Source organism: Gymnoscopelus microlampas (genome assembly GCF_963454915.1).
Source record: "Gymnoscopelus microlampas genome assembly, chromosome: 17".
In the NCBI taxonomy this organism is placed as follows: Eukaryota; Metazoa; Chordata; class Actinopteri; order Myctophiformes; family Myctophidae; genus Gymnoscopelus; species Gymnoscopelus microlampas.
Window position 1 is genome coordinate 39,585,836 of NC_139954.1, and position 27,488 is coordinate 39,613,323.

General features: G+C 42.3%; 1 protein-coding gene across 2 annotated transcripts; it reads right to left on the reverse strand.

Annotated features, from left to right (window-relative positions):
- Positions 1–1,810: 1,810 nt before the first annotated feature.
- Positions 1,811–5,889, reverse strand: LOC311064164 (GTPase IMAP family member 8-like). 2 transcript variants are annotated; one of them, XM_084083956.1, is made up of 6 exons: positions 5,770–5,889; positions 4,586–5,272; positions 3,047–3,832; positions 2,765–2,911; positions 2,466–2,606; positions 1,811–2,347 (listed from the first exon to the last, which is right to left on the reverse strand). In XM_084083956.1, exons 1-6 carry the CDS (start codon positions 5,789–5,791, stop codon positions 2,193–2,195), a joined length of 1,938 nt encoding a protein of 645 aa, XP_083940082.1. In that variant the 5' UTR covers positions 5,792–5,889; the 3' UTR covers positions 1,811–2,192. The 2 variants fall into 2 exon arrangements, with proteins under 2 accessions (XP_083940082.1, XP_083940081.1); XM_084083955.1 differs by having other exon boundaries at positions 3,026–3,832.
- Positions 5,890–27,488: the final 21,599 nt, after the last annotated feature.

The following is a 27,488-nucleotide window of genomic DNA, read 5'->3' on the forward strand; positions in this document are numbered from 1 at the left end:
ATGAATGAAGCTCATTTTGATTGGCATGCACAAAACAAATCAATCATTCCCCCTGTGATGTTATTATGTATGGGCGGATATTAATTGCTTGTAAACGAACATCGCTGAATTGTGTCAAATTTACTGATTCCATCCCCTCATTCATCTCACAACAATCCTCCCCCAATTGTGTAAAGAATAATCTGGGTTCCCAGAAGCTTTCGCTTGAAAACAGGCTCCAGCAAGAACTTCTGGTCCCAAGCTATGATGTCTGTGGAACAGGAAATGGGAATCTGTGCGGATACTAGGCAGTAGGGAGCTCTGACTGCTGAACACATCCCTGTATAGCAGTGGACCCCAACCTGGGGTCCTTGGGGGGGCCAAAGATCACTTGGCTATACACGAATCCACGGAGCGCTGCCCTGCGCGCAGCCATTGCTGCGGTGTCAACGCTCCGCGGACGCGACACCGCTGCAATGGCCGCCTACAGGCAGCTACAGGCAGTGCGTCTTTGGATTCGTCTATATGTAACTATACGCGGGCGGGGCTTCCCTCCGCCACTGGGCGGGACTTTCACTCTACAGGAGTTGGGAAACCCCTTTGGTGGGGGCGTTGTCACATTCTAATACAGCCAGAAAACCCTATTCCAGCACCGGCCTCGTGGCGTGCCTCGCTAATCATTAGACTATACCAACCCCAACCTCCTGGGATAGAATTCCGCTGTCACCACTATTTTTCCAACAACCGCAGACTATTTTTTTCGCCGATGAATTATAGTTTTTGACCATGACAGAGTCACGCCGAACGCGCCGAACGTGCCGAACGTTGTGAAGTTCGCTTGAGCCGACTCAGTGCCGTCGGAGTTAAGTACCGATAGGCACAGAATCGTATATCATGTTGTGGGGACAGCTTTGGCCCCAACTGCCACTCAAAGTGACTACTGGCCAATCACAGCGCGTCTATTCCGGGACTTTCCCAACTCCCGTGCATGCAAATAGCTGGCGAGGCCTTGTCTGATTTAGCAGAAGTGAGAAGTCTCCCCTGAGGGCTTTCTGACAGAAAATGGTGCGGAAAGCGTCTCTTTCTGACAAAAAGGGGGTTAAATAATATGTTTATTTTATGTATATAGAATGTGCTAAAAAGGTGTTGTACTAAGTGATACATTGATAGCTTCCCAAACAAGCTGCAATTGCTCTCCAGCAGTCCACTTCCTTAAAACTATGTAAGCCACACCCCCGCAAGCTGGCTCTAAGCGACAGGGAACACAGGTGCTGGTGACAGCTACACACATGGCAATACATACTGACTAAGTCGCTGCTGGCGCGAGCGCTATTAGGCTGATGATGACACAACTGTTGTTCTCCTCCCCTCCCTCTGCCACACAGGTTGAGGAGCACATCACACTTTATGCCTGGCTCTATTCCAGCCACCTCAAGCTCAAACGCACACGAGACTGAGCTTCTCTCCTTCCCTTCTAGTGACGACATCCTGGTGGCTCCTGTTCCACGTTCCGAGTTTTTGGGGCATTAACCCATTAAGACCTGAGGTCGATTCCACAAAATGCCTTCTAAATCAGTTGTTGTCTTTGCCAGGCCGAAGGTGTGGCTGAGACAACAACGGATTCCGTCTGTGTGTGTGTGTGTGTGTGTGTGTGCGTGCGTGCGTGCGTGTGTGCGTGCGTGTGTGCGTGTGTGCGCGTGTGTGTGTGTGTGTGTGTGTGTGTGTGTGTGTGTGTGTGTGTGCAAATCGCAAACCGTGATACACATTATAGTCATGTGATCAACACAGATCTGTCCGATTTCTCAAATTCCATCCTGATTGGCATCTAAAGTTTGCACGAGTGAAATGGCCATATCTCTGCTAGATCTCGTTCCTCCTGCTTTTACAGCAAAACAAGCCTCATAGAAACGGCCATAGCTCTTTTATTACTACAACACCCGCGTGCGTGCAATGAGCCGATGTCCGTGAGGACGGCGGTCACAGAGAATATTCCATGATTTTTCAAAGGTACAATAACATCACTGTTTTTGCTGGCAGCAGTGGCACACTATTACACTATTGATCTGGCAGTCAAAGAATTAATAAAGGTTTACCTTGCAGGTCGACTATTTCTGATATTCGTCCTACGGCACATTAAGGTTGTAAGATAGCTTAAGTTGTTAAAACGCATTAGCATGACTTGACATGGTAAATGTCCAGTATGTAGACCATGGCTACTCGCTAATTGTTCTCCATCTCGGCCTCCCCTCTGCTCTTCGTTGTTGAGCAGACTGCAGAGTCTCCAGGACTGGCTGATTCTCTCTGATCCAAGCGAGGACCTTCTGCCAAGAGGCTGTGTACTCGGCATCTCCTGGCTCTGACCTGCAATCTGTGGTTAGATGTGTACATGATGACAATGAAATAATATTTATCAGTTATTAGTCACTAATGCACCATGTCGAGTGAAGGATATCATGTGTCTTTAGACAGGAAAGTCGACTTGTTACCTTGTCCTGTGGACTGGATACTCATCAGAGTGTTCTTCACATCCTCTGTCAGTCTCACTTCACGCCGGCTCCACTCTCTCTCAAACAGCTGCTTCCATTCTGCCTTTAACTCATTGGTGCGGTCCAGTTCCGCAAGCAAGTCTAACAATTAGAATGGCGGTTGTAAGAAACTTTTGAATAAGGAATTGCACAGAATTAATATGTTGGATTAATCAATCAATCAATTAATCAAAGCTTAGTGTTAGTTCAAGTTAACACAGTCACACCTATTTAGAGTTTAAAATAATTAATAAGCTCACCAAATGCTCCTTTGTCCTTTCTGAAGTATGTCTTCAGTGAATGTTCCATCAGCTGTGGTAAACTCAGCCCTCCTGTTTCAAGCTCTTCTTCCTCGAGTGAATCCTGTGTCTGGAACTCCTCTCCTGGACTTGACTCTGTTGTTGAAACTAGAAAACACAACAGTGTGAAAATTGCAATATAGAATATATTGTATATTAATTATATTTTTTGGCAAAATGGCTTGGCTTATTTCACCAAATCATTACAAATATAATACATACATGATGTCATACGGTCCATACTCTTATTTGCGTTGAACGCGGGCTGCACGGTTCTTTTGAATATTCGGTTCATCATGGCTCGCCACTCTTGAGCGTCCCATTTCCAGTTCTTCCAGAGAACACTGAGCAGGTCTTTGAGCAGTGCATCTTCACCGTGGTCTGTTTGGGTCTTGCTGTCCCCTGGAGGTGGGATATCCTCTGGAGGTGGGAACGCTGTGCTCGGATCAAAGGGAGGGTGGCCAGGTTCTGCAACCGTGTCACTGATCAGTTCAATCAGATCACTGATCTCAGACTCCTGGTCTTGTGTCAAGTTGTCAAAGGCAAAGTATCTGTGGTTACACTTTTCAACGAGCCACCTGAGAGACTCTCCTTCGCTCTCAATGTGCTCTTCAATGGTGTACTGTCCCAGCCACTGAGCATCGGTGAAAACCACAATGGTGTGTTCCCAGACCTGTTCCCCTAACAGCCTCATGTTGTCCTCTGTGTTCCTTCGCTGTTCTTCAGTGAATGCCGTGGCAGTCGGTATCATCAGAAGGAACGCATGAGGATGTGGAGAACACAGACTCACAGCTCTCCTAATTTCAGCCTTGACCGAGTCTGAAGTGTACTTGGCCGGAAAGAACTTCCACCATCCTGGCGTGTCCACAACCGTGATCTTCTGATTACCGACTCTTCCTGGTTCCTTCAAACACTTGATTGTTTGTTCTTCAACTCCCAAGTTGTTGAAGATGGTGTTGCGGAGGATGCTCTTTTTGGAAAGGACCCATCCCAGCAACACAATGTTTAACATGTTGCTTACAGGCTTTCCTAAGAATTGAATGAACATTTTGTCAAAACCATGCAAAACTTGTAGTTTTCATTATGATATTATTTTTTTCTGAGATGACAAAAACATACGTATTTAGTACTTTGTCGTACAACGGTGTCAGAACATGTAATGACGTGATGGGTTGTGAAGTTGTTCATTTCTTAATTTCCCCCCAAAATTGATTATTTTATTCATATACATTATTTCTCATAATTTAGTTTGATTAAAGGTAGGGTAAGTGATATTTTTTGGTTAAAACAAAAAGTATTTTGTTAAAAGGTTAAAATACTATATTCTGATAGTAATCATTGCTATAGAGTGTTTTTTCAGTAACAGATGTCTCCCTGTCTCTCCAGCGCTTTAATAAACAGAAAATACATTTTTCGGTAGGTGTCAAAATCTCAGCCAATCAGGAGAAAGTACCCATTTTTAAGCTTAATTTGTATAGTGTTCCAGTTCCAATTTTGCCTGCTCATTTCTTAGTGTCATCACTTCCAATTTCACTTGTTTAATCTATATCCTGATTGAGTTCTCTATCCTGATTAGATAAAATTGGAAATGAAACTGAAACGAAAATGCATTTTCTGTTTTATAAAGAGCTGGAGAGACAAGGAGACTCCTTTTACTGAACAAACACTCTATAGCAATGAGTACTATCAGAATATAGAGGTATTTAACAATTATTTTAACCAACGCAAATCACTTACCCTACCTTTAACTGTTGCACCCCTAGTCAAAACCTCAAAACCTACCTCTGGAGAGGTTTCGTTTCTTTTGTTCATCCATCCTTCTCTGTTGCCTCTCCCCCACCTTCACCTTGATGGCCTTCCTCTCACAGATGAGGCCTCTCACCAATCCATCGTCGATTTCAAAATGGCCGCCACCGTTTCGCTCTAACATCTTGTCAATTTCCTTCATTAATTCTGCTGCCTCGTCGTCCGAAAAGCCGCTGTCACTTTTAAAGTCGGTGAACCTGTGTTTGCATTTTTCTACCAGCCAATGCAGAGCCTTTCCCCCTCTCGCAATGTGCTGATCAATACTACAGAGCCAGCCTGTGTCGCCGAACAGCACAATCGTATGATTCCACACTCTCTCTCCGAGAAGGTTCATATGTTCCTCCACCGATCTCCTGGATGCCTCTGTGAACGGCATGTCCGCCTGGACAACCAGGATGAAGGCATGAGGTCCAGGGCGGCAGTGGGACACACTGAGCATGATCTCCATCTTGGTGACCTGTGTCGTGTCACATGGTTTGTAAGCCCTGTACCAGGCAGGTGTTTCAACCAAATCAACATTTCTACCTCTTATTTGTCCACGTGTACATTTGCAGTGAGCAATCCCTGTGCTGGGTTTTAATTCTTCTCGCCCCAAAATGAGGCTAGCGGTCCATCGGGATCGGGTTTGCGATCCCAGGAGAACGATCCTGAGGTCTGAAAGGGCTACAGACAGAAACACATACAGAGACACTGCGCTTAGATTTAAAAAAAAAAACACCATTTTACTATGCTGCCAAAATACTTTTTCAGAAGTCCAACATGATTTCCAACATGATTATGTAGATATGCTGGTGGTAGCAGGATATATCCAAAATGAAGATCATTACTTTTCAAAGATTAAACCAGTTTTAACATTTGCGGCCAGGCCTACTTTATGCCTAGTTTCAGATTCCAATCAGTCTCTTATTTTGTTTCTAGTATAATCAGTTCAAACACAGTATAATTCTACATTATACAGTTCAGTAATGTGAAATTATTTCTATAATTTAGTGATTAATGTACAAATGTTATGGCAATGTTTAGTTCTTACTGACAGATTTGATCGACACATCAAGGTGCATACCGTAGGTAGTGTAGGCTACGACCACATTCTGAGCTTTAAAATTGCAGTATATTTTTTGTTGCCCTCTTTTACTTTTTGTTACATTTTATACACTTACCCTTTTGGTTCTCAGGTTCCATGTCTATCGTAAAGTCTTCTTCGTTACTGAAATGATCGAAGCAAACGTTTGTGTTGCATGATGAGGCTGTTCCATTTACAGTAGGTCTGTTGCTAGGCTGTCAACAAGGGTAAAGCTATGCGTGTGCCAGTATAACCAGCTTATTATCAATGCCTGCAAGAACCTGTGTGTCCTGTTTTTTCTATTTTTTATCTGTTTAAATCTGCAGTAAGGGGAGTGTTCCTGACTATGCAGACTGAAATATTACCGTAACTCTTCATACTCCACCTCACTTCTATAGCACTTCTCTTTCCTTGTATTGCCTAATTTATGATCCTTCGTGCTACTTTGTTGTGCGCCCAAAATAGCCAACGTTAAAGTTCACAACACATTGCATCTGCAGCACGTTGTGAGCTTGTATATCTGCTATTTTCAGCATGTGAACGGTCGACAGAGGGAAATATAAATTGGGGTCATTGCCTACTGTAAGCTTTGTTCTCACTGGCAGCTCTTAATCATTACTCAAGCCCAGGTTCAAGGTTCAAGGTCTCTATTATTACTGGTATGGGTGCATGAGACTACAATTAGTTTTCATTCATTGTAGCAGCAATAATAGTAACAATAGTAAACCTATACAACAGGGAGAATAGCAAAAAAAGAAAGAAGGCAAAAAAAAGGCAAAAATAACCAAGAATCAGAGTAGCAGCATTATCAAAAACAAAAAACAGTTGTTTGTTTAGTTCTTAAATAGTTTGAAAGTCCTGTATGCAAGCCAATGTTCTCGTTATGTTGTTACCACAGCAACCAATGTGGATGGATGGATGTCTGAATACCCAAATACCATCTGATCACTTGAAAAAAAAGTCTGTGATATAGATTTTTGGAATGAGCAATTTCCTAAAATAGAACAATATAAGCCCCTTAAGATTTTAATCTTTTTTCCTCCTTATTTGGTGGTGTTAAGTTATGAGGGGTCAATGGAATTTGAGTAGTGTCTTTTTGCCTCTGTTGATAAATATTGTACCATGTGAGATACCACTGCTGCAGAATAACCCTAACCCATTGATAAAAGGAATCCCAATATGACGTTGTGTTTTCTGAGTTAGTGTTTCTGATTCTGTTAACGATCACGGTTCTTGATTCCCATCCCTATTCATAGTGTGAAGGAAAGTAAATGGGGATGGGGGGGCATTTCCAAAGACAAAGTGTATATTCCACTCAACTTAAGTCAACTAATCACTGTTATTCCCAATGGCTCACAGTTCAAATGTACCCGAGCCTATTCACATGTACAATTCTCTTCAGAGTTTAGCTAGTTCGTCGTTATTGAATATCCAGGGAGGCCGGCCGGCAGGCGTAAACGGTGCCTTCCTCCCGGCTTGTCTTAACAATTAGCTTAAAAGGCACCTGGGAGATTTGCAGCTGCCTAACCTATGAATTCACTCAGTTTTCCTCTGATAGACACAAGTCCACAGATACATGTATGGATTCGTTGGGAAAGCCCACAGTGAGCCACTGTAACGTAAAAAGCAAAATGTACCTTTCAGCTGACAGGGCTAGAGTGAGTGAGTGAGGGGACTGCACAGCGAAAGAGCAAGCTGGGGTTTTCCTTTCATGTGTCATGCCATAGTTCAAAGGGACCCCCCCCCCCCCCCCCACACACACACACACACACACACACACACACACACACACACACACTCACCATGGCCCCAGAGAAGCTACCCACTCATTCATTTTCTAATTGGGAGCAGACGGGGGCGAACGCCAACCCCACCCGAGGCTCGCCGCCGCCGCTCCGACAAATCACTGTCTGCTTCCTCAGCTGGGACACCTCGGCTCTCATTACTCTCGCCGGCAGGGAGTCCCTCTGGTGGCCGCCTTTAAGGACCTGTCGAATATCGGTTCAGCCTTTATCTACAACACCACAAAATGAATAGACTTGTACGCAAACGTGTCGTCCCCGCCCACGGGCAAACAACAAACAATACGGCAGTGGATTCGTTGAGGTTTAGCCCGCTGCCATTGTCGCCCTTCCCTCCCTCCCTTTCTCCCACCCAGATCACTGCTGTAACCAGGGTTGCCAGATCTGCTTATTATAGTTTCCCCGCAAGATTTTATTTGAAAATAGCCGATCTACAAGCTCACAACGCGTCGCATCGCGACGCGTTGTGAGCTTGTAGATCTGCTATTTTCAAATAGCTGATGTATATGTCAAAGTGCTCACGTGGCCCATAGTCGCTTCTTTTGGGCTGGTTTTCCTAGACCCTGGTTGCTTGTTTCTCTCACAGAATCTGGCAACACTGGCTGTAAACTGTTGCTTCTCTACATTTCACGTGTGTCCCATTGCAAATGCCAAAGGGTGCAGCGTAGGCGACACGGACGTCACGCGACCGGCATACATTATCAGACAGCAGATGTTATTGCCACATGCGTTGCATTCTTGAGAAAGGCCATGTCGCGAAGACACATGCCGCCTTGAGAAGTGACAGGTGCATTCAGGGAGCACAGACTGGAACACTGCCATGCCTCAAGCAAGGCCCGTCGTCTATATATCCACAACTAGGAAGCGATTGGTATCAACCCGCAGTATTTGCCTGTGAATGCTTCCATGGTCTGCATGTTAAAGCGGTTCACCATTGTGTGCCCACAGCACTAATGATGTCGACAGTAGCATTTTATTGGAACAGCATGTGTTTGGGAATTGCTAAATCAGACACTACGGGGATGTGCGGGCTTTGACGGGCCTGTCACATATACGCAGATACCGTTACTTGCGGAGGTTGCGATGATTACTTGAACTATAACAATCATTTCCAGCCAGACAGTGAAAATAGTTGGCTTTCAATGTAGAATATCCCTCATTAATTTGATATCCAGCCAGGCCTAGTTGCAAGCCACAAACAAAAATGCTTGTGACAGCCTCATCTGGGGCAATTGGCTGCATGCCTCTTATAAGAAGCTTACAATTGGTTCGGGGCCAAATACAGACAGTGAAGTATTAACCCAAAGGTTATAACAGAAGAGACTTATTTTTTTCTTCTATTCTGCCCACTGCAATCATATTTCAAGTATTTTTATTGTGTCGCTTTTTTCAATATGGTAACAAAATAGCATAGAATTTACATTCAAGTTTGAGAGTAGATGTGAGTGTGTTTCCAGCAGGGCAAAGTGCTAAGCCATAACCACTTTCACCCTGGTGTCCCTATTTTGGGAATTGTCATTATATATGAAACCATTTCTAGCACAATAAAAAATAAGAACTAGCACAGTTTTAAAAAAATAGCACAAATAGCACAAGCAAGCTCATGCCGCGTTGTGTGAGCTTGTAGATCAGCAATTTTCGCTATTTGTCTTACAACAAAGTACAGGTTTAAGTGGTTGAGCTGAGTGCCACGGTGACTTTAGTGGTGACTTAACAGCTCCCATGACTTCAGAAATCTTCTCTGCATTCACTTGTTGCATCATACCAGAAATAGCTCCTGGTGAATAGAGTGATGTATTACAGGGAAAACGCTGCCCACAAAGTTGCTACACTTGCTGGATTTCGCACACCGGAAATCTCCAGGTGCCAGCAGCACTCAGGGGCTTTTGGTGGAATTCATCTGTGATGTTGCATCCTCAGCACTTTTACTCTATGCTCCTCACTACAACGCTCTGCTATAGCATTACATTCATAAAGTGCCATATTTTCTTACAGCCATGTCCAGGAAATACAGTCACCCATTAAAAACCCACAACAATGGGGCCGTATGTATTACTCTGGGTACTCACGGTAGACTTATTGTAATCAGGCTTTTGTTTGTGTGTGTGTGTGTGTGTGTGTGTGTGTGTGTGTGTGTGTGTGTGTGTGTGTGTGTGTGTGTGTGTGTGTGTGTGTGTGTGTGTGTGTGTGTGTGTGTGTGTGTGTGTGTGTGTGTGCGCGCTTCGCACACACACGCATGCAACTTGATGCAAGCCTGCGTGTGTCTTGTACAACCGTCTGACTGTTGGCAAACTAATTTAAAAATGGACAGGCTGATTTTCATTGGTTAAAATGATCAAAGTTCACAATCAATGTCAAGGTAAAAAGAAAAAAAATGACATAGTCGGATCGGAATGGAAAGCATTAGATCAACAGATGTTGGTGTGGGCTGGGCTTCTTTTTCTTTTTTTCTGTTATTTATTTTTGGTGGGGTATAAAACCTTGTATTGTGACGGAACTAATCGGGAAACATTGGCTGCATATTTTGCAGACACCGATGTCGTCATGAAAGTCAAATAATGGCTGACATTTCGGCCAATGCCTACAGAGTCAGGTTAGGTCATTCCTGTCCCAGACCGTCCTTTGATGGATGTTCACAAACAACCCTTATCCAGACCTTGCTCAGAGAAACCCGCAAACACAACGGTTGAACGAACATCTGAAGCAAATGAATGGCAACTCGGTGGTGGATCTCAAAGGGTGCAGAGGAGATGCCGACGCACTTCAGATTACACAGACATTGACTGGACTTTGATGACATTCCTGCTTTAACTAATGTTGACAGGACTTTGTTAACCAAATGCTGATCGATTCCAACCTCACGTTTTGAACTGACACGCGCATCAGAAGGTTTGGTTCAGGCAGAGAAGGTTGAGATTGAAAGGTAAAACAAACTGAAAACAAGCTTAAGGCACTTTTAACTCCCTACAGCAAACAAAACAGGCAAAAAAAGGAAAAGAGAAACGAAAAGACAAGACAAGACAAGTCCTAATAACAAATGAAGTGGCCTCATCACACATATCTCACACAGCAGAGATCTGCCATTGAGGCTGCAGTCTCTCTCTCTCTTTGTCTGTGTGAGGCCGCCTCTGTTGCCAAGTTATTTCTATCATTCAAGAATGAGGCATCTCGGTCTCCCTTGGGGCCCTGGCAGGCACAGACTAATAAGAGCTGATGTGGCAGCCACTCATTATCCGCTGATTGTTAGCCCAAGGACAAGTCAAATACCCCTCTCTCGCTGCGGAGCAAACACGTGCGCACATAGGCATGTGTGCACTAGCACAAGCACCGCCGTCACCATATCCGGAGTGGAAGGCATCAAATGCGCCCAAACACATCATTTATATCTGACATCAGCTGTAACACTTTCAAAGTCCTACCATCTATTTCTGAGCCTATATATATGACAAGCCACACATATATTTCTAGCCCGAAGCCTTGATAGAGGGTGAGAGTGGAGGTTGGACGTGTCAACATCTTTCCTTCTGGTGATGACTGGCCGTGATGACCCGAGCGCTATTAAGTCTTGAATAAAATGCCTCCCATTACCTGTTTGCTTTAGACTTCACTTGAGTAGCCCAGGAAAAGCAGTCACACGCGCTCGTATAGCCTCAATGCAAAACGTTATTTATTTTAAATAGATAATGTTTCAACGGGACAGTCTTCTTCAGGGCATTGCTATAGAAATGACCTCATCACAAGGAATGGTGATGAAGATGAAAGTGGTGGCGGCAGCCAGGCGCACGGCACTATTGGGTGGTATTAAGCCTCTAGTCTAGATTATTCATGAGTGTGTTATAGGTGTTACATTAAATAAACCAATCGGAGTGTACATTCCCTTTCCCTTTAAGAGAACCGGTGCTTAGTCTACAGGCCACAGATGCATTTCTATTTAGATGACGGGTTGGAGAAGCAAACAATTATCAGCTGTGGAAAATCCAGCAGTAAACACATACATCTGGGATTTCTCGACATAATGAACGTAATAATCACTTCTCATTCTCAGTATGTATGTCCTTCTTTATTTAAACCACCACTTAAAGGATGACAAAAACGTACGTTTTGTGCACACTGAGCCAGAGCTCTATGGATATTGATTGCTCACTGCTGTCCATTGAGCAGAGACAGGGACAGAGAGGCTAGGCCAGGAGGCTAGTATGGATTCACAATATTCTTACATGACGAAAGGCTCAATTTCAATAAAAATCGCAGGCTACTTTTTTAAAGTAACCTGCATGTAACACGTGCAACACTGTGAACCTAATTACCAATCACTGGTTACCAAACAAAGACATATACAATCACAATAAAATAGAATGGAACCACATATCATCTTACTGTCAGTGATTAAAGTAGGTTACAATTAACTGAACAACTTTTTTCATCTGAAGCACACCCACCACAACCAGTTAGACATACTGAACAACAATCAAAAATAGTAATATTTGCAAATATATTCCAAAACAACAAAGTGAAAAAATAAATGCTTTCTCACAACCTCAAGAACCGAAGAGCTTGAGAAACCAGCAAAACTAACACGATACAAAGATGAAAGACTGGTTGTCAATTGGTAGTGATAACTGCACTGCAAATCTTGAGCATCAATTTAGCTCTGATAGTGTACATTTGGATCAGTACGGGTACATTTTTACCCTCTGTTGGTAAAATCAACACTTGGTATTTTGTAGTGTTAATAAGTATTTCTTGATGGAGAAATTAGACAGTGAAGGACTACACGTCCTCTACCCAGGGAACTAATGTACATTTGCAACAAATGGAGTAAACACACACATATACAAACTGTATATCCTTACAGAGGCATATATCTAGGGTATATAGAATTCACAGTAGAGATTCAGGGCTATGGTCATTTATCAAAGGAACCTTGTGTTAAGTAGGCCATTCGGAGCCTTGAGTATCATGGGGATGTTTAATCAAGTTGTTTGTTTGAGAGTTTGTCTAAAAAACTGGTTCTAATCATGTTTTTGACAGCGCTCCATCAAGAAACCATTTTTCAGATGGATCTTGAAGGTCTTGATGTTATTCTGAGGGATTGGTGACAACATTTCGGCCATTTGTTCTTGTCTGAAAATGCTGTCCCTGCAACTAGGGAAGCTGTATTTGCGCTGTCAGCTTAAAACTTGGCAAACAACTTCGAAAACGGTTGAGCAAATGAACAACTAAGTACTGACTTTCCCAGTCCGGGGGACACAATGCAATATAGATCCTCACATTCCTCATATTCGATATCCGACTTGGCGATGCCTCTAAAGCATGCGCCTGAATGCTTGAAAAGTTTGTAAATCTGTAATAACTACAGTGCTGTGCCTTGCAACCAGCCTCCCGGTTGAGGTTTGAGGTTTCCCTATGTGATTTTGGACGTTGAAGCATGGACTTTCCGCAGTAGTAGCCTGTCTGTTGCAGGTGTAGTAATCGGAAACTTGAGAGTTTTAAATGAATAGGGAGCCTGTTATTTCTCTCTCTCTCTCTCTCTCTCTCTCTCTCTCTCTCTCTCTCTCTCTCTCTCTCTCTCTCTCTCTCTGTGTATCCATAAAGAATGCATACACACGAGCACATACAATATACAGAAGGAGGACTAAGTTTGGGCCATCTTGTTTTGCACAAGTCTCATACATGGGCCAAAGATGGTACCTGTAGCTACTTGCTGGGTGACCTTGAGCCCAGGCCTATGAGCAACATGCTTTTTCAGATAGACCTCCCAGAAACACACGACAAACACACCTCCTTGGATTTACAGTATACATGGCAATTAAACTTACTTAATGCATGGACACGACTGCACATGATGGCCATTTAGTCAATGGTACGAGGCTGAGTTTTATGCACGCTGGCAACGCAAAGTGTGGAGGACATTTTTGACCTCATTAAATGGAACGCCACCGTTATCATTATCTCGCCGCCACGTCTCAAACTCCTACGAGAGTTTCGACACTAGGCTTCAATCTGAGGAGCCCTACTAGGGTGAGCCTCCCCCTCGATCGTTTATCATTTAGGGGAAGCAATTTGCAGGGCACCTGTCCCAAGAAGCAGCCTATTAGGGGCCTTCGATGAAAGAGGAACGGCGGGACTAATGGCTGAGAAGCAGAGCTCGTTTAGAGAAATATTGCCTTCCTTGGATTGTTTGATGAGCGGGCTGGGGCTGCTGGGGCCGTTTTCCTGCAAAAGGAGCGGATCGCTGTTCAGTCAGTCATTTGGACCCAATATTCCTAGGTGAAGTGTGTGCTTAGTCAAGGCAGACGCGCTGATTGTGATTAATGTGCTCCTGTCGTTTCCTCTCCACTGACCCAAGGTCTTGGTGTCCCTCCAGGGGAGATAAGATTGGGGCTTCTGTTCATGAAAAACGAGATCCGATACTGTACCACTTTTGTTAAGCGCGGCGGAGTATTTCTGTCGCCCGGTACCTTAACAGCACTATCTGCATTCAGCACGGCAGGCAGCGCGTGGTTTAGCATCTGTATTTACTCGGCCAGCCACCTCACTCCACCTCCCTTTCTCTCGTGGCAACGCCAAGTTTGAGGATCAAGGTAATGCATTCAAGGATTATGGCTTCTGTGACACTGGCTCTCCCATGACAGTTCAGAATGAGGACTGTGTCTATGCAGTGCATGGGGTGGGGGGTGGGGGGGGGTAGGCAGCTCTGCGCCCACAGTCGCCTCGCCACGCCAATCTTTCATCTTTCATTTCCCCTAATTTGAGCTCGATCTGAACCTCTCCATGTGGTTCAGATCGAAGGCACAAGTGTTGTCTAACAGACACTCAACGAACAACCAGTGGTGGATAGTGATGAAGTACATTTACATGAGTACTGTACTGTACATTTTTTTGAGTATCCGTATCTTACTTGAGTAGCTTATTTGTTTATGTTTTGAAAGCTCAGGACTTTCACTCACCTACATTTCAAAGGCAACTACTGTACTTTTGACTCCCTGCGTTTCTCGGAATTGATATTAAAAAGAAACTCAAGCACACATTTGATTGAGAAATTTTTACTTGTAGTGAAATGCAGTGGTGGAAAAAGTCCTAACATTTTTTACTTAGGTAAAAGTATCAATACTGCAATATAGAAATACTGTGTTCCAAGTAAAAGCGACGCATTGTGAGGTGTAGATCGGCTATTTTCAAATGGTCGAAATATAGGGCTGAAGTGGTTAACGCATGTTTTGTAGTAATAATAAAAATCTACAAAGTAACTCAAGTTTTCAAATAATTATAGTGGAGTAAAAGCACAATATCTGCCTCTGAGATGTAGTGGAGTAGAAGTAAAAGTACTGGAAATTGGAAATACTCAAGTAAAGTAAAAATACTTCAAAATTGTACATAGGTACAGTACTTAAGAGAGTAAAATAAAAATTGACCAGGAATATATTTTGACTCAAGGGTTGAGTACTTTGTGCACTACTGCGAACAACACACCCCCTCAGAACGCAGTGGGTTATTCATATAATAGCACTCCGCCCTACCAAGACACAGTCCTCGATTGGAAGCTGTTGCACTGGCATGGTCGGCAACGGTTCACATTCAATAACATGAATAACGTGTTATGTAGTCATGGGGGACTTTTGTGAGTGTTCGGCATGCATGCATGTGGAGACCGTCCACGTTCAATAGCCGTTGTATTATTGAAAGGAGAGAGAAACTGTGAAAAGGCTGGCTCTAGCTCTGTTTGGCTTGTAGCGTTCCTAATGTGGGCGTCTGCCATTTTGTTTGTGTCGCAAGGCCGAGAGTCCCTGTGGCTTCGCAGCTTTCCATGTGTGATGTCTGTGTTGTCAAAGACAGAGTCAGATCAGTTGCGCACTTTTAACTAATCTGAGAGAGCAAGTAAAAAAAGATAATGTGTGGTTTAAATGCACAGTAATTGCATCTCACAGTGTCTGGAACAAAGGTGCTTTTTTCCTGTGTTTTTTTTACATAAAAGCAAAGCTCTCAAAGATATGCTGCAACTGTGTCACATGCTCTGTTAGGGTCATTAAAGACCTGCTGTATAAAAGCTGTTGGGCGCGGGTGTAATAAATACTGTACATCAGGTATCATTTTCAAACACCAGGAACTCCACAATGTTGTTTCACAATTTTGTTCTGCGCCACTATATACCAGCGGGCAGGAATAATCTACAAAGTGTGATTGTGGCTATAATGACCATGTTAATCCTCTGTCCTCCAGCGAGGCTTGGGGAGAGCATTCTCTATGTGTTCACCAACTTTGATTCAGCTGCTATGAGCTCATACACAGCATGTGAATTAAATTTTAGGGTGGAATTGCCATTTAATGAGGTGGCTTGGCAATAAACGAAAGGACAAAAAGGTTTTAGAGACAAGGCCAGTAAAAGAGGAAACAAAAGGCTCGCGAAATTAGCTCCTAATGGACAACCAAAGCCTTCCACTGCAAGTTGGAAGGCTGGACTAAGGTGTATTGTACTGTATCACTACACCCATTAAATATTATAATCCAGTGATGGATGGCCGCACAAAGGAGGCTTTATGTAGGGGCCTATTAATAATGCACTATCTGCCACCTTATTGTCTATGTAGCTGGAAAAGACTGTCTGGGAAAAAAACTTTTATATGCCCAATATTTATGAGAGAGGCGTTTCAAAGGTGGAGATGTTGGAAATAATATAACGTTGGCTCCATGATGGCATCACATGCTGTAATTACTGCTCTATTGGAAGGAAATGGTGACTTTATGGGACAATTTATAGTATGTCTTTTTCACACATGCAAAGCTAGAATAAAGTACACCGCCCCGGGCCACGTAGCAGAGATATTTTGGCATGATGGCGGAGATCTTCGCTCCGAGGAGCGAACTTTCATAGTTTGTGTATAAAATAACTCATACACAAACAAAATGAAAGTTCGCTCCTCGGAGCGCAGATCTCCGCCATCATGCCAGATTGCCTATACCCAGGGCTGTGTCAGTCACGGGGTGCAGCCGTAAGGACAATCATGAGGAAAGTGCAGGAGGAATAGATTTTGCACGACAGACGGTGTAACTGTTTCCGTTTGTAACACCCACTATGGGCAGAAGTGAAAGCAGCTTTGGTGGTGCAGAGGCCCCTCAACGTGCAATTCCAATAGGCTCTGTTCCATTTAGTGTAGCACAGTGGTTCTCAAACCTTTTAATTGCAAGGACCCCCATAACTCTGAGAGTGTACAAATGGAACCAAATGGACCCTTACGGACCCGTAAGGGTCCATTTGGTTCCATTTGTACACTCTCAGAGTTACACACCCGCAAGGGGCCATTTGTAAACCCCTCAAGTGTTTCTAGTGAGCAAACATGCACAATATCAGCACCCTGACTCTGTTTGACCAGAATGGAACAGAGCCTTAATTAGTATCATTGGTAAAACCTGTGAAGGAAGTAAGAAGAGGCCAAATTTCCCTCCAATATGGCTGCTGTGCATAGAGCCTATTTGAGTATGATTGGATGTTGTGTTCCATGATATAATGCACATTTGGAAAGAAAGTGGGCCCCGGCCACAAATTTGTAACGCCAATTACAGGCAAACAGTATGGAGTATCAACACCCTGTTTGACGGCCATTGCCACATGACTCACGGCACCGTATTAAAAGTATTGGCATCAAAATATACTTAAGTATTAAAGTTGAAGTAATCGTTATGCACAATGTTCCATTTCACAAGTTCAAATGTATAAAATTATTTGAAAATAGCAGATCTACAAGCTCACAACGTGAGCTTGTAGATCGGCTATTTTCAAATAGCCAAAGTATATATAGGGCAATGTGTGTTTTACTAAAGTTTACAAATAATTGTAGTGGGAGTAAAAGTACAATATTTGCCTGTGAGATGTAGTGGAGGAGAAGTAAAAAAAGTGATTTAAATTGGGAATACTCCAGTAAAGTCAAAATACCTTAAAATTGTACTTAAGTACAGCACTTCGTAACCCTAAAATGTAAATGTAATTAGTTACTTTACACCACTGCGTACAGTTACTATCCTCTCATAGTTGCAGCTGACCGAACCCAAATTGGACATTATATTCAACTTGTTGTGTGATCATATTCACAGGGATATCCCTGTCTGAGGAGCTGAACCATGATGAGCATCATTACCATCATCATCTTCTTCTTCGTCTTCTTCTGAGGCAGACCGGGCAGGAGGCAGACAGAGGAGGAATTGGAATTCACCACCTCAATGCCAGTGCAACAGAATAGTCATTAATCTCCATGCGGACGACTCCCCCCATCCCAGTCCCCCCCCCCCCCACACACACACACACACACACACACACACACACACACACACACACACACACACACACACACACACACACACACACACACACACACACACACACACACACACACACACACACACTCTCATATATACATCAAACCTCCACCAACTCCAAGCCATGTCTCCGTATTAAAAATGTATTCCATTTGCATACAAATCAGAATCCCAGAGCAATCTTGATATGAAGCTGGGCAGAAAAAAAACTTTTTTCTTTATGTATCCTATAGTGAGGTTTGATGTGCAGGCTCCTCGTTCAGCATGGGGAAAGGACAGGGAGAACGAGGTCAACTCCCTTCCCCTTTCGCGGAGGGCAGGGAGGTGGCGAAAACCGGCTTTGGCGCCCAATCCCAGGCCCTTTTTTCAGCCCCCCGGATAATGGACCATCTGAGTAGAGAAATAATCCAACTGAAAAACTGTAAAACTGTAAAAGAAATAAAAATGTGCATATATCCTATTATAAATATGATTCATGATGTCTTGTGTACTATAGAATTATGTTAATATCAGTCTCTCGCATTACTGTTGCCGTCAATTAACATTCACAGCCTGCAGAGTGTGATGTGTTTATCATCTACTATACTGTGTGCCTTGTGTGGCGCGGCTCATGCTTATATTGCCAGTGGGTTTGAAGTTTGTTCACGCGTGAACTTTTATTACATAGTTCCGCAGTATACCAGTAATTGCGTTATTCCACCTCGGCTCCGTGTGCCGCATAGGTGTAGCTTTGCCCTCCACCTCAGAAGTTCCAGCACATAGCTGGTACGTTAGCAACGGATGGTGGTCAGAGAGTCAAGGTGCTATAGCTATATGTTAGAGTCAAGGGTGTCGTCTCTCAGCGTCACTATACCGGGCCCAGTCATGCTCCGCGGGTCTCTCAAATGTGCTCACACCTCGGTTTGGAGGCCCAGGCCTTCCCTAGAGGTCGGCCCCCACGAGCGGTGGCACAACGGCCTGGCCGCAGGCGATAAGAGGGACAAAATGCGGGGGGTGTAGGGGGGGGTCGTCTGCAAATACAGCAAGGCAAACAGAGACGGGGAATGGCTGTGGTGGTGTGTCCCTGCATTGTGCTGAAATGCAGAGGCAGTGACCCTTGTGAATTGGATATGCTGCTCTTAAAAAAAAGACATGTTGGCAAAAAAAAAGGCATATTGTGCCCATTGCCCTCCAGCTACAGTTTTGCAAGCAATTTGTAGAACTCAAACCCATAGTAAGAGTCGGTGTGAGTACAGGCTAAAGGTTGTATGAGACTAGAGGCTGACCACTGCCAGAATTTCTACCATTATTTAGTAAAAAAGAGAACATTTTTATTAAAGTTTCTACAAAAACGTTGAGTTTCTATTTGAGAACATTTCACTTATAAGCAAACAAATAAAAATAAAGATAAATACTGTAAAGTTTTGATAGATACACTTTTTTTTAAATTGTGTTGAACTGCAATATTATGAAAAGAACATTGTATACAATAAACAAGCAAATAAGAAGGCTAAATATAAAATGCATACATAAATTGGACTTTATTTGTATTTAACCACTTAAGCCCCGTTTGAAGATTATGAAAACGTTCGCCTAATGACAAATGCCAAAAATAGGCACACCAGGTTGAATATATTTCTCTCTCTCTCTCTCTCTCTCTCTCTCTCTCTCTCTCTCTCTCTCTCTCTCTCTCTCTCTTCCCCCACCCCATTTTCCTCTCGTTTTTTCCAATTGGCCCTTGGCTACCCCCACTTTGAAAACCTCAGGTTTCACCATGCTAAAGTGCAAGGGGTGTGCGTAGGTGAGGACAATGAAACTCAAGGCAAGCACGAGTTTGGGGGGAAATAGATTTTTAAATCCTCAACTGGAGCATAACCTCGGCGAATAAATCCTCAGTGAAGCCTTCTGTGACGGCTTCAGGCAATGACGTACAAGCAGGAAAGCAGCATGAACTATGAAGGTCTAAGTGACATGAACAACCGAGGGAACAGGGGGCTATAAGGTGAATGTTTCACTAAGTATGTGGATTTTTTTTCCTCCCTTTGTATGCATGTCCCCCTTTTGATGACATTGGCCCAGTTCAAACATTGCTGTTGTAAAACGATTTCCGAAATGAAGAAAACTAAGTCGTATGGTTTACCCACACCTTATGGCTATTGTCTAGGTAGTGCATCAGCTGGCTTAGCTTTGGTAACTGATGTGAAGCAGAATACACAAGTAGAGCCAGACCAATGCCAAAATGTTTGGCTCCGATTCCCATCCCAGTTTGAGAGTCCTATAGTGTCTAGGAAATATCAGTTAAAACAACAGTAATCGGTTGTAATCTGTATTATAGACCACCGATTACTGTTGTTTTGACTGATATTTTGAAAAATAAAATAAAATGTATACACACACGCACGCATGCACACACACACACACACACACACACACACGTATATACATACACATATATATTACACATATACATGCAGGCTTTATACACGAGCAGGGCTCCCTGCTTGGGGGTGCCGTGTACCTACTCAGTATGGTCAACAAACCATGTCAGTGTTAGTACAAAAAAAGAAGGCAGGGAGATTTTTTTTTCTTGAAGATCAATGTCATCAAAAGGATGACAGCAATAATGGAGCATAACCAGTTTTTTTTTTGTTAAACGTATGTTGCTATGTCAGTGGTTTTCAAACTTTTTAATGTCAAGGACCCCATGTATTTGGCCGCGGACCCCCATCTCAAAATATTTTGTTCCAGGGACCCCCAGAAGCAAAGATTTGAGTTACAAATGTTCGCTTTAAAAATATATATATTCAAAGATTTGCACAAATGTGCACAAATGTACTTTGATTGAGCGTGAGATTCTAAAGATTTGTTGCCCTGACGGCAACAAATCAAACACTACTTGGCGGTATATCGAGCTTGCCCAAAGTCTAAGTTCAGTGGCCACAGTAAACTCAGCATCATTTTCACACCATGTCATACTTTTGTGATCGAGTTTGTAGAGCATCTCAGCACGCCTGTCAGTTTAGGGTGGCACCACATGTCAGGAATAACCTCGACCGTATGCACAGAGGTGATTTTGGGACCCAGAAGTGAATACGTGTGGACAAATGAAAGTGACCCCGTTTCCAGTCCGCCCTCCACACCTCTTAAACACAGTGCTCCTAATGGGTTTGCTGTTGCTTCAAGGAATGTCACACACACACACATGATACAACCTAGACCCCGCATGAACCCCTCATAAAACAGGAGAAAGATATTACAATTCTCCTCACGTCGACTGTTACACAATATATTCATGCATGTTCTTGTGGGTCATTTGAGTAATTGAAATGTTTTTTTTTTTTTGCTTTTCATACGTGTAAGAAAATGCACATACGTATATGCAAATGCAAGGATGCATTTAATCATTCGCCAATTTAAGCGGTTTTCTCTAATATAGTGGATCTTATTGCTCTATCTATCTCCCATTCGTCTGACTATGTGATAGAAACACTAACAGAATATCCTGAGGAACATCCATGTCTCATTTCTGTTTCTTTTGCAATTATTCTAAAATTGTGATAATCTTCATAATCTGTGTATTACATTACGCATGATGATAATTGTGGCATCAAATCAGGAAATGGATATATTTGGACACTGTTCAAATGGACTTTAACTTGTTATATAATGAACAACAAAATACCATTTAGTCTACACGACAGGTGAATTTTGGACAAAACCCAGTCACAATGTTGTTCTTACAAATGTACAACAAACTTCCTGTGACAGAAAGTTTGTTTTGTGAGTACCCTTATATAGAATACAACAATACAAAATACAAAATCACAGAAACAGAGCAGCTACGGAATGTAGTGATGAGACTTCTAAACAGGGCTGCATGTAATGACTGCCCGGTCTGCAAAAATGTCAAACGATAGCACAAAGTGGCTCTGATATAAAATAAACAAGGAGAGCCTCTCTGACAGTGTTTTCATCATGGAAATTGGGTTTGTTTTATGAGTAAGAGAGGGAATATGTATACAAATACAGCCTAATATGTTGAAGGACATTCAATTATACGCCAAGCAGTGGTGGAAAAAGTACTCAAATTCTTTACTTAAGTAAAAGTACAAAAGTATTGGCATCAAAATGTACTTAAAGTACCAAAAGTAAAAGTACTAAATATTTGAAAATAGCCTAGGTTTAAAATAGGTTTAAAGTGGTTAATGTATGTTTCATTATATCATAATTTATATCTGAAAAGTAACTAGTAACTAAATTTTTCAAATAGTTGTAGTGGAGTAAAAGTACAATATTTGGACCCGAGATGTAATGGAGTAGAAGTAAAAGTATTGAAAATTGGAAATACTCAAGTAAAGTACAAATACCTCAAAATTGTACTTAAGTACAGTACTTAAGTAAATGTACTTAGTTACTTTCCACCACTGACGCCAAGCAACACCAAAACGGCGATACACAGCACCAATGCTTGATTCCTGAATCAAGGTTATAGTTTGTAGCTTAAATGTGCCTTTGGTAAATAAAAACAAATAACAGTAGGCCTAAGGGTTGGAAATCCATTGAAAACTATGCCCTCCGCCTCTTCCTTCCTTCTTGTCTTCCTTTAACCGTCCATAGACCCTCCACCTACAGGCGTGCTGGAAGATGGGGCGCTGCCGACTTCAGACTTAATACATACTTTTACTGTAAATCGCTCTGGATTAAGAGTGTCTTCTGAATGCCTAAATTGTAATCGGTGGTCAGTATACATATGCGTATTACACACACAGAAAAACACACAAGTTACTCCCTGGCAGCAACCCAAACATCCAGGCAGAAGGTGGGGGGGATGGACTTTCGGTCGACTATTATACCCCTTATTTTACACTTTGGCTATTCAAAAATAGCAGATATACAAGCTTGTAAATCTGCTATTTTTGAAAAATCGTGAAGAACATCTGTAACTGTCAAATATAAACAAATTTTGTATTTTCAAAATGTTGCGTTTTTTGGGCGGATTTTGTTCGTTTTTTTTCGTGTTGTGGTTACTTTATTTCGGTTTTAGGGTTAGGTTATTTCATTCTTATTTTTGCCTGATTTTACCCATTTATTATCAAAAAAAGTTTTTTTTGAAGTGGGGGGTATGAAATCACGGATCTGTGAGAGTGAAGGTGTCGCGTCGTACGCACAGTGAATGGCCGTGACGCCCCTGGTTGATGCTACTTTTTGTCGTGTATAAAAATAAGAAATCCAGTTCAATAACACAGATACAGTTACTGACAATTTTAGTTACATCATGGCAAGGTAAATACACAACCCAAACCTCTAACACACCTTTAAAGTGTGTGCACCAGAACATTTGCAAACCAGGCACCCATCGTTTTCATTGGCTAAGCTGTTCTACCTGGCTGGAAGGAAGTGACATGATAAACCATTCTGTCCTCCATGGCTTGCCAACTCACACAGCATGCTGGTGGGCTGCTCGGCGCCGGCACTGGCTCGGCAGGCTCACCTGCCGGCTCACTGTCAGCGCGCCTGCCTTCTTGTCAAGTGATGAGAAAACTCACAGAGATGAGGGTATGGCTTGTGACATTTTCTGGTCCAAAAGACAGACAGACACACACACACACACACACACACACACACACACACACACACACACACACACACACACACACACACACACACACACACACACACACACACACACACACACACACACACACACACACACACACACACACACACACACACACAGTAAGATTTATCTTGCCATATACTGCTCCAGTATATAAGCCAGACAAAACTAAACAGACTGATTGCAAGGTATGTTGCTGAAGATATGCTTCCTATATAAACAGTTGAGTCAGTACAGTGTGTACTACTACCGCTACTTTTTGTTTTACTATCATAGTGACAATAGCTACAATGACAGATGGAATTTGAGAGTTGTCTTGTCTCACACTGTAGAAAGGACACAATAAAGAGGTTTTAGGTGCACAGGCCAAAAAGTATTCAGTAATACCGTATTAAGAGAAAGCAGCCAGCACTCAATAATGTCCTTTCGATGTTTTATTGGCCTCAGCGGGACGCACACTGTGCCACGGGAACACTACAATAATGTGTACATTAATATTGTGGCAAAAACAGAAATGTTACTTTCCTTGGTGAATTACTTTTATAATGCAGTATAATGCAGTAACTCGGTTAGTAATGCAGTTAGTTTTTGAGAGCAGTAACTAGTAACTGTAACTAAGTGATGATTTTCAGTAACTTGCCCAACACTGCAAAAAGCAATGACATTTCTACATCCTAATACTGCAGCACAATACTAGAATCTCAAAGGGCAAACACAACTCCATACTCTTTTTGATTACAGCCCCTACAAATGTTAACGATTTTTCAAAAAATAGCAGATCTACAAGCTCATAGCGAGCTTGTATATCTGCTATTTTTGAATAGCCTAAGAAACCTAAAATGACACAGATTCTTTGTAGGTTACTAAATATGAGCATGCATCATTACCCATCAGATATTGTAGCACGAACATCCTTTCTTCATCAGATGTTATCCCTGTCCTATTTATAAAGTTAATATTTTACCAAATATCAAACATCCAAATGCAAAAGTCTGATATCTAACAGATTAGGATCAGTGTCCATTTGCGCCTATTTGATGTTGATGGCTGAAGACCTTTAGAATCTCACGCTCAATCAAAGTGACAATCATTTATATGATTGCTATGCAATGTGTTCAGCTATTGACATATCAGTCCTAGTGCTGATATCAGTTATAACCCTCCTGGTACTTCTCCTCCCCCAGGGCAAATACAGGCTGGACGCTGGATATGTGAATTGATCCTAATCTTATATGATCTGTTTCTAATCACATAAAAATAGAACGTACAAAAAAAAAGCCTTAAAGCTGGTGTCAAATTGTGAGACATCTTTGTACTGTTGACCATACAAATGGTCTGGTAATTCCTGTGGATTACAGCTTGATTATTATGTCTATTCAAATCCCCCCTTTTGTGTCTTGTCTGTTCAAACAATGCTCTCGTCTGCATGCTATATTTTCCTTCACTTGAAACCATTTCAGCTTTACTGAGTTTTGAACTTACTGGTATATAGAAAATATAATAATAAAATAAAAAGCAGTTGCCCTTTGGTCCAGTGGTCAGTACAAAATTGCAGTTATTTCAATCAATCCATATTTATTGTATCATTGATTTCTAGCACGTGTGGCTCATACACAATTTTGTTTGAAATGTGTGGAGTGTCATTTGTTAATAGGGTTTTGCACCCATCTGTATACTGTAGAATCTCCTTCTTCCAGGTTAAACCTCTTGATATCCCCTAATCCTAATGCAAGCTGCCATCTACAAAAAAAGATAAATCCGTTACAGTAGCTGTGATAGTCGAGTAATTTCACACGCTAATCTATTTACGTTAACCCACATTCAAACATAAGTCTGTACATTACACCACACCAGACCTTTCCCTGTGCCACTCGGTATGACACACTGAAATCAATGGATTTTGCTCAACAAATGACAGCAGAGCATAATAATTACATCTTAGCACTACTATACAGCATGAATCAGGATTTGAGCTCCATCCATTTACAGCTGGGCTTCTCCTATATAGTGACAGATTAGCAGTGGCTTGATTGGCATCTATTCATTTCACCCCGAAAAGCCGGGCACGGGCCAAATCGTAGTCAATCATTGACCCATTCAGACACATGGCAACGATTTCATGATGGAAAGGATCAGCCATCTCAGCCACTACCCTTGTTTACTTCCTACATTCACAAGCCAGTGTAATGTTACTTAAAATTGCACAAGACCATTAATCATCGCATACAATTTTCATTCCCTTCCCAATACCCCGTTCAAAGGATTTCATTTCCTGTCCAATGTCCTCATCTCTCACAGGGAAAAAAACTAAGCAGAGAGACAGATAATGCTTAATTTATGCTCCGTCGTACAATGGTGTCGCGCGACGGGGGCATAAATCGTGGCTATTATGCATTCACGACTCGAGACAATGAAGACATCACCATAGTGGCGCATGATACTGAGACAACTCGAATGGCATCGCTTTAGTGAGTAAGATGACAAGAATTTCATTGTCAGCTTCAACGGCGGAGGAACAGATCCTAAATTATTCTCTATAATCATCTTAATCGTCTTTGGTAACAAACAAAAAAAAAAAAATGTCTTTCTCCCACCAGTACGTTGCACTGCTCTGCTCTGTACAAATACAGTCAGATTGTGCTGGTGGGTCTTTTTTAAGCCTCTAGTCATTGGGTATGTCCATTATAGTGGCTGAGTCAAGTGACATAAAAAATAAAAGGATCAAAATGTATTTTTATGATGCCGTTTAAGTAACCCCTCAGCCCTCAAAACAAAAGCCCCACTTATCGCATGCTGGTGTTAACAAGTAAATGAATATGCCTGTGTTAGAAATTGCACATAAATTGAGTATCAGTGGAGAGACACTGTTATTTTGTTTTGTCTCCTCTCCATGCCGGGGGCTCATCAGCATGAGGAGGAGTGATCGTGTTTTTGTTTGATAAGCGCATTCACTGCACCTCTAGAATTAAAAATCAACTGGTGCATGAAATAAACAAAAGGCAGCGCGCAAGATGGCGTCTTCTCCCCTCCAGTGATTACCGGGGAATGAAATGTAGCATTCATAATCACATGGCGGATACTTTTACGCTATTCCGGGCATAGGTGACACACACAGCCCTACAAAGTTCAGACATGTGATCACTTGTCCTCCTGAATTTATACTAAAAAATATAAAAGACCAACATGATTAGTATTAAGTTATGCCAAAGTTTAACCCTAATCCCAGTGGGGGCAATTCTACATTAGTGCTGTTAATTTCAGTTTCATGCACTCTATTAATTGAAGGACATTTTCCTTCCCATCCCTCTACATTAATATTAATATATATAGGTTGTATATATATATATATATTGATATGTTGGACTATGTACCAGTGCATCTGTTTTGATAAGCTGGAAGAAGGCAAAGGTAGGAGAGCTTACTGAATTTTTGTGAGGGTATTGGCTTGCTTTGTCAGGGGAAAGGACCCAAGTATAGATGACCGGAGATTCAATACAGTTAATTGATCATTTAAAGAAAATACGGTATACAAACAAAAGGTCAAGACTCACAGGTCAGGTCAGGCAGGCAGAACAGGTGTCAGGCACCAGGAATAATATGCAGATTACACAGTGGCTAGAATTATAATACAGGAACCACAAAGTAACAACAAAGACCATAGGAAAGCAAGACAAAGACTGGGAAAGCAAGACTCCCAAACTTCGCTTGACTTCCTGTCTGTGTGAAACGGGTGCCGTCAGGCATTACTCAAGCAGTGGCGTGTGAACTTGTGACCAAAATGGATCACCGATCCCACAAGATGGGCTGACAGGGTCAAAAAATAAGAGGACCACTTCAACATCAATAATAAAATGCTCTATCTGGACTTGACTTCAGGGTTGATGGCGGTGCACATTTTGAATGCTAATGTCAAAAGTGAGAACCATCACTGTAGATGATTATGGCTAAATACTCTTGCTCGCCTACTAAGTTTAATTTGCTTTTGTTTCTTTTTGTCAAGTGGACCACAATGGAAACACATTTAGGCTTTTTTGTTTTAATCCACGTTGGTGTTTTTGTTGTATTTTAATTCCAATAAACTGTTTCTATTCTATTCTATTCATCCCC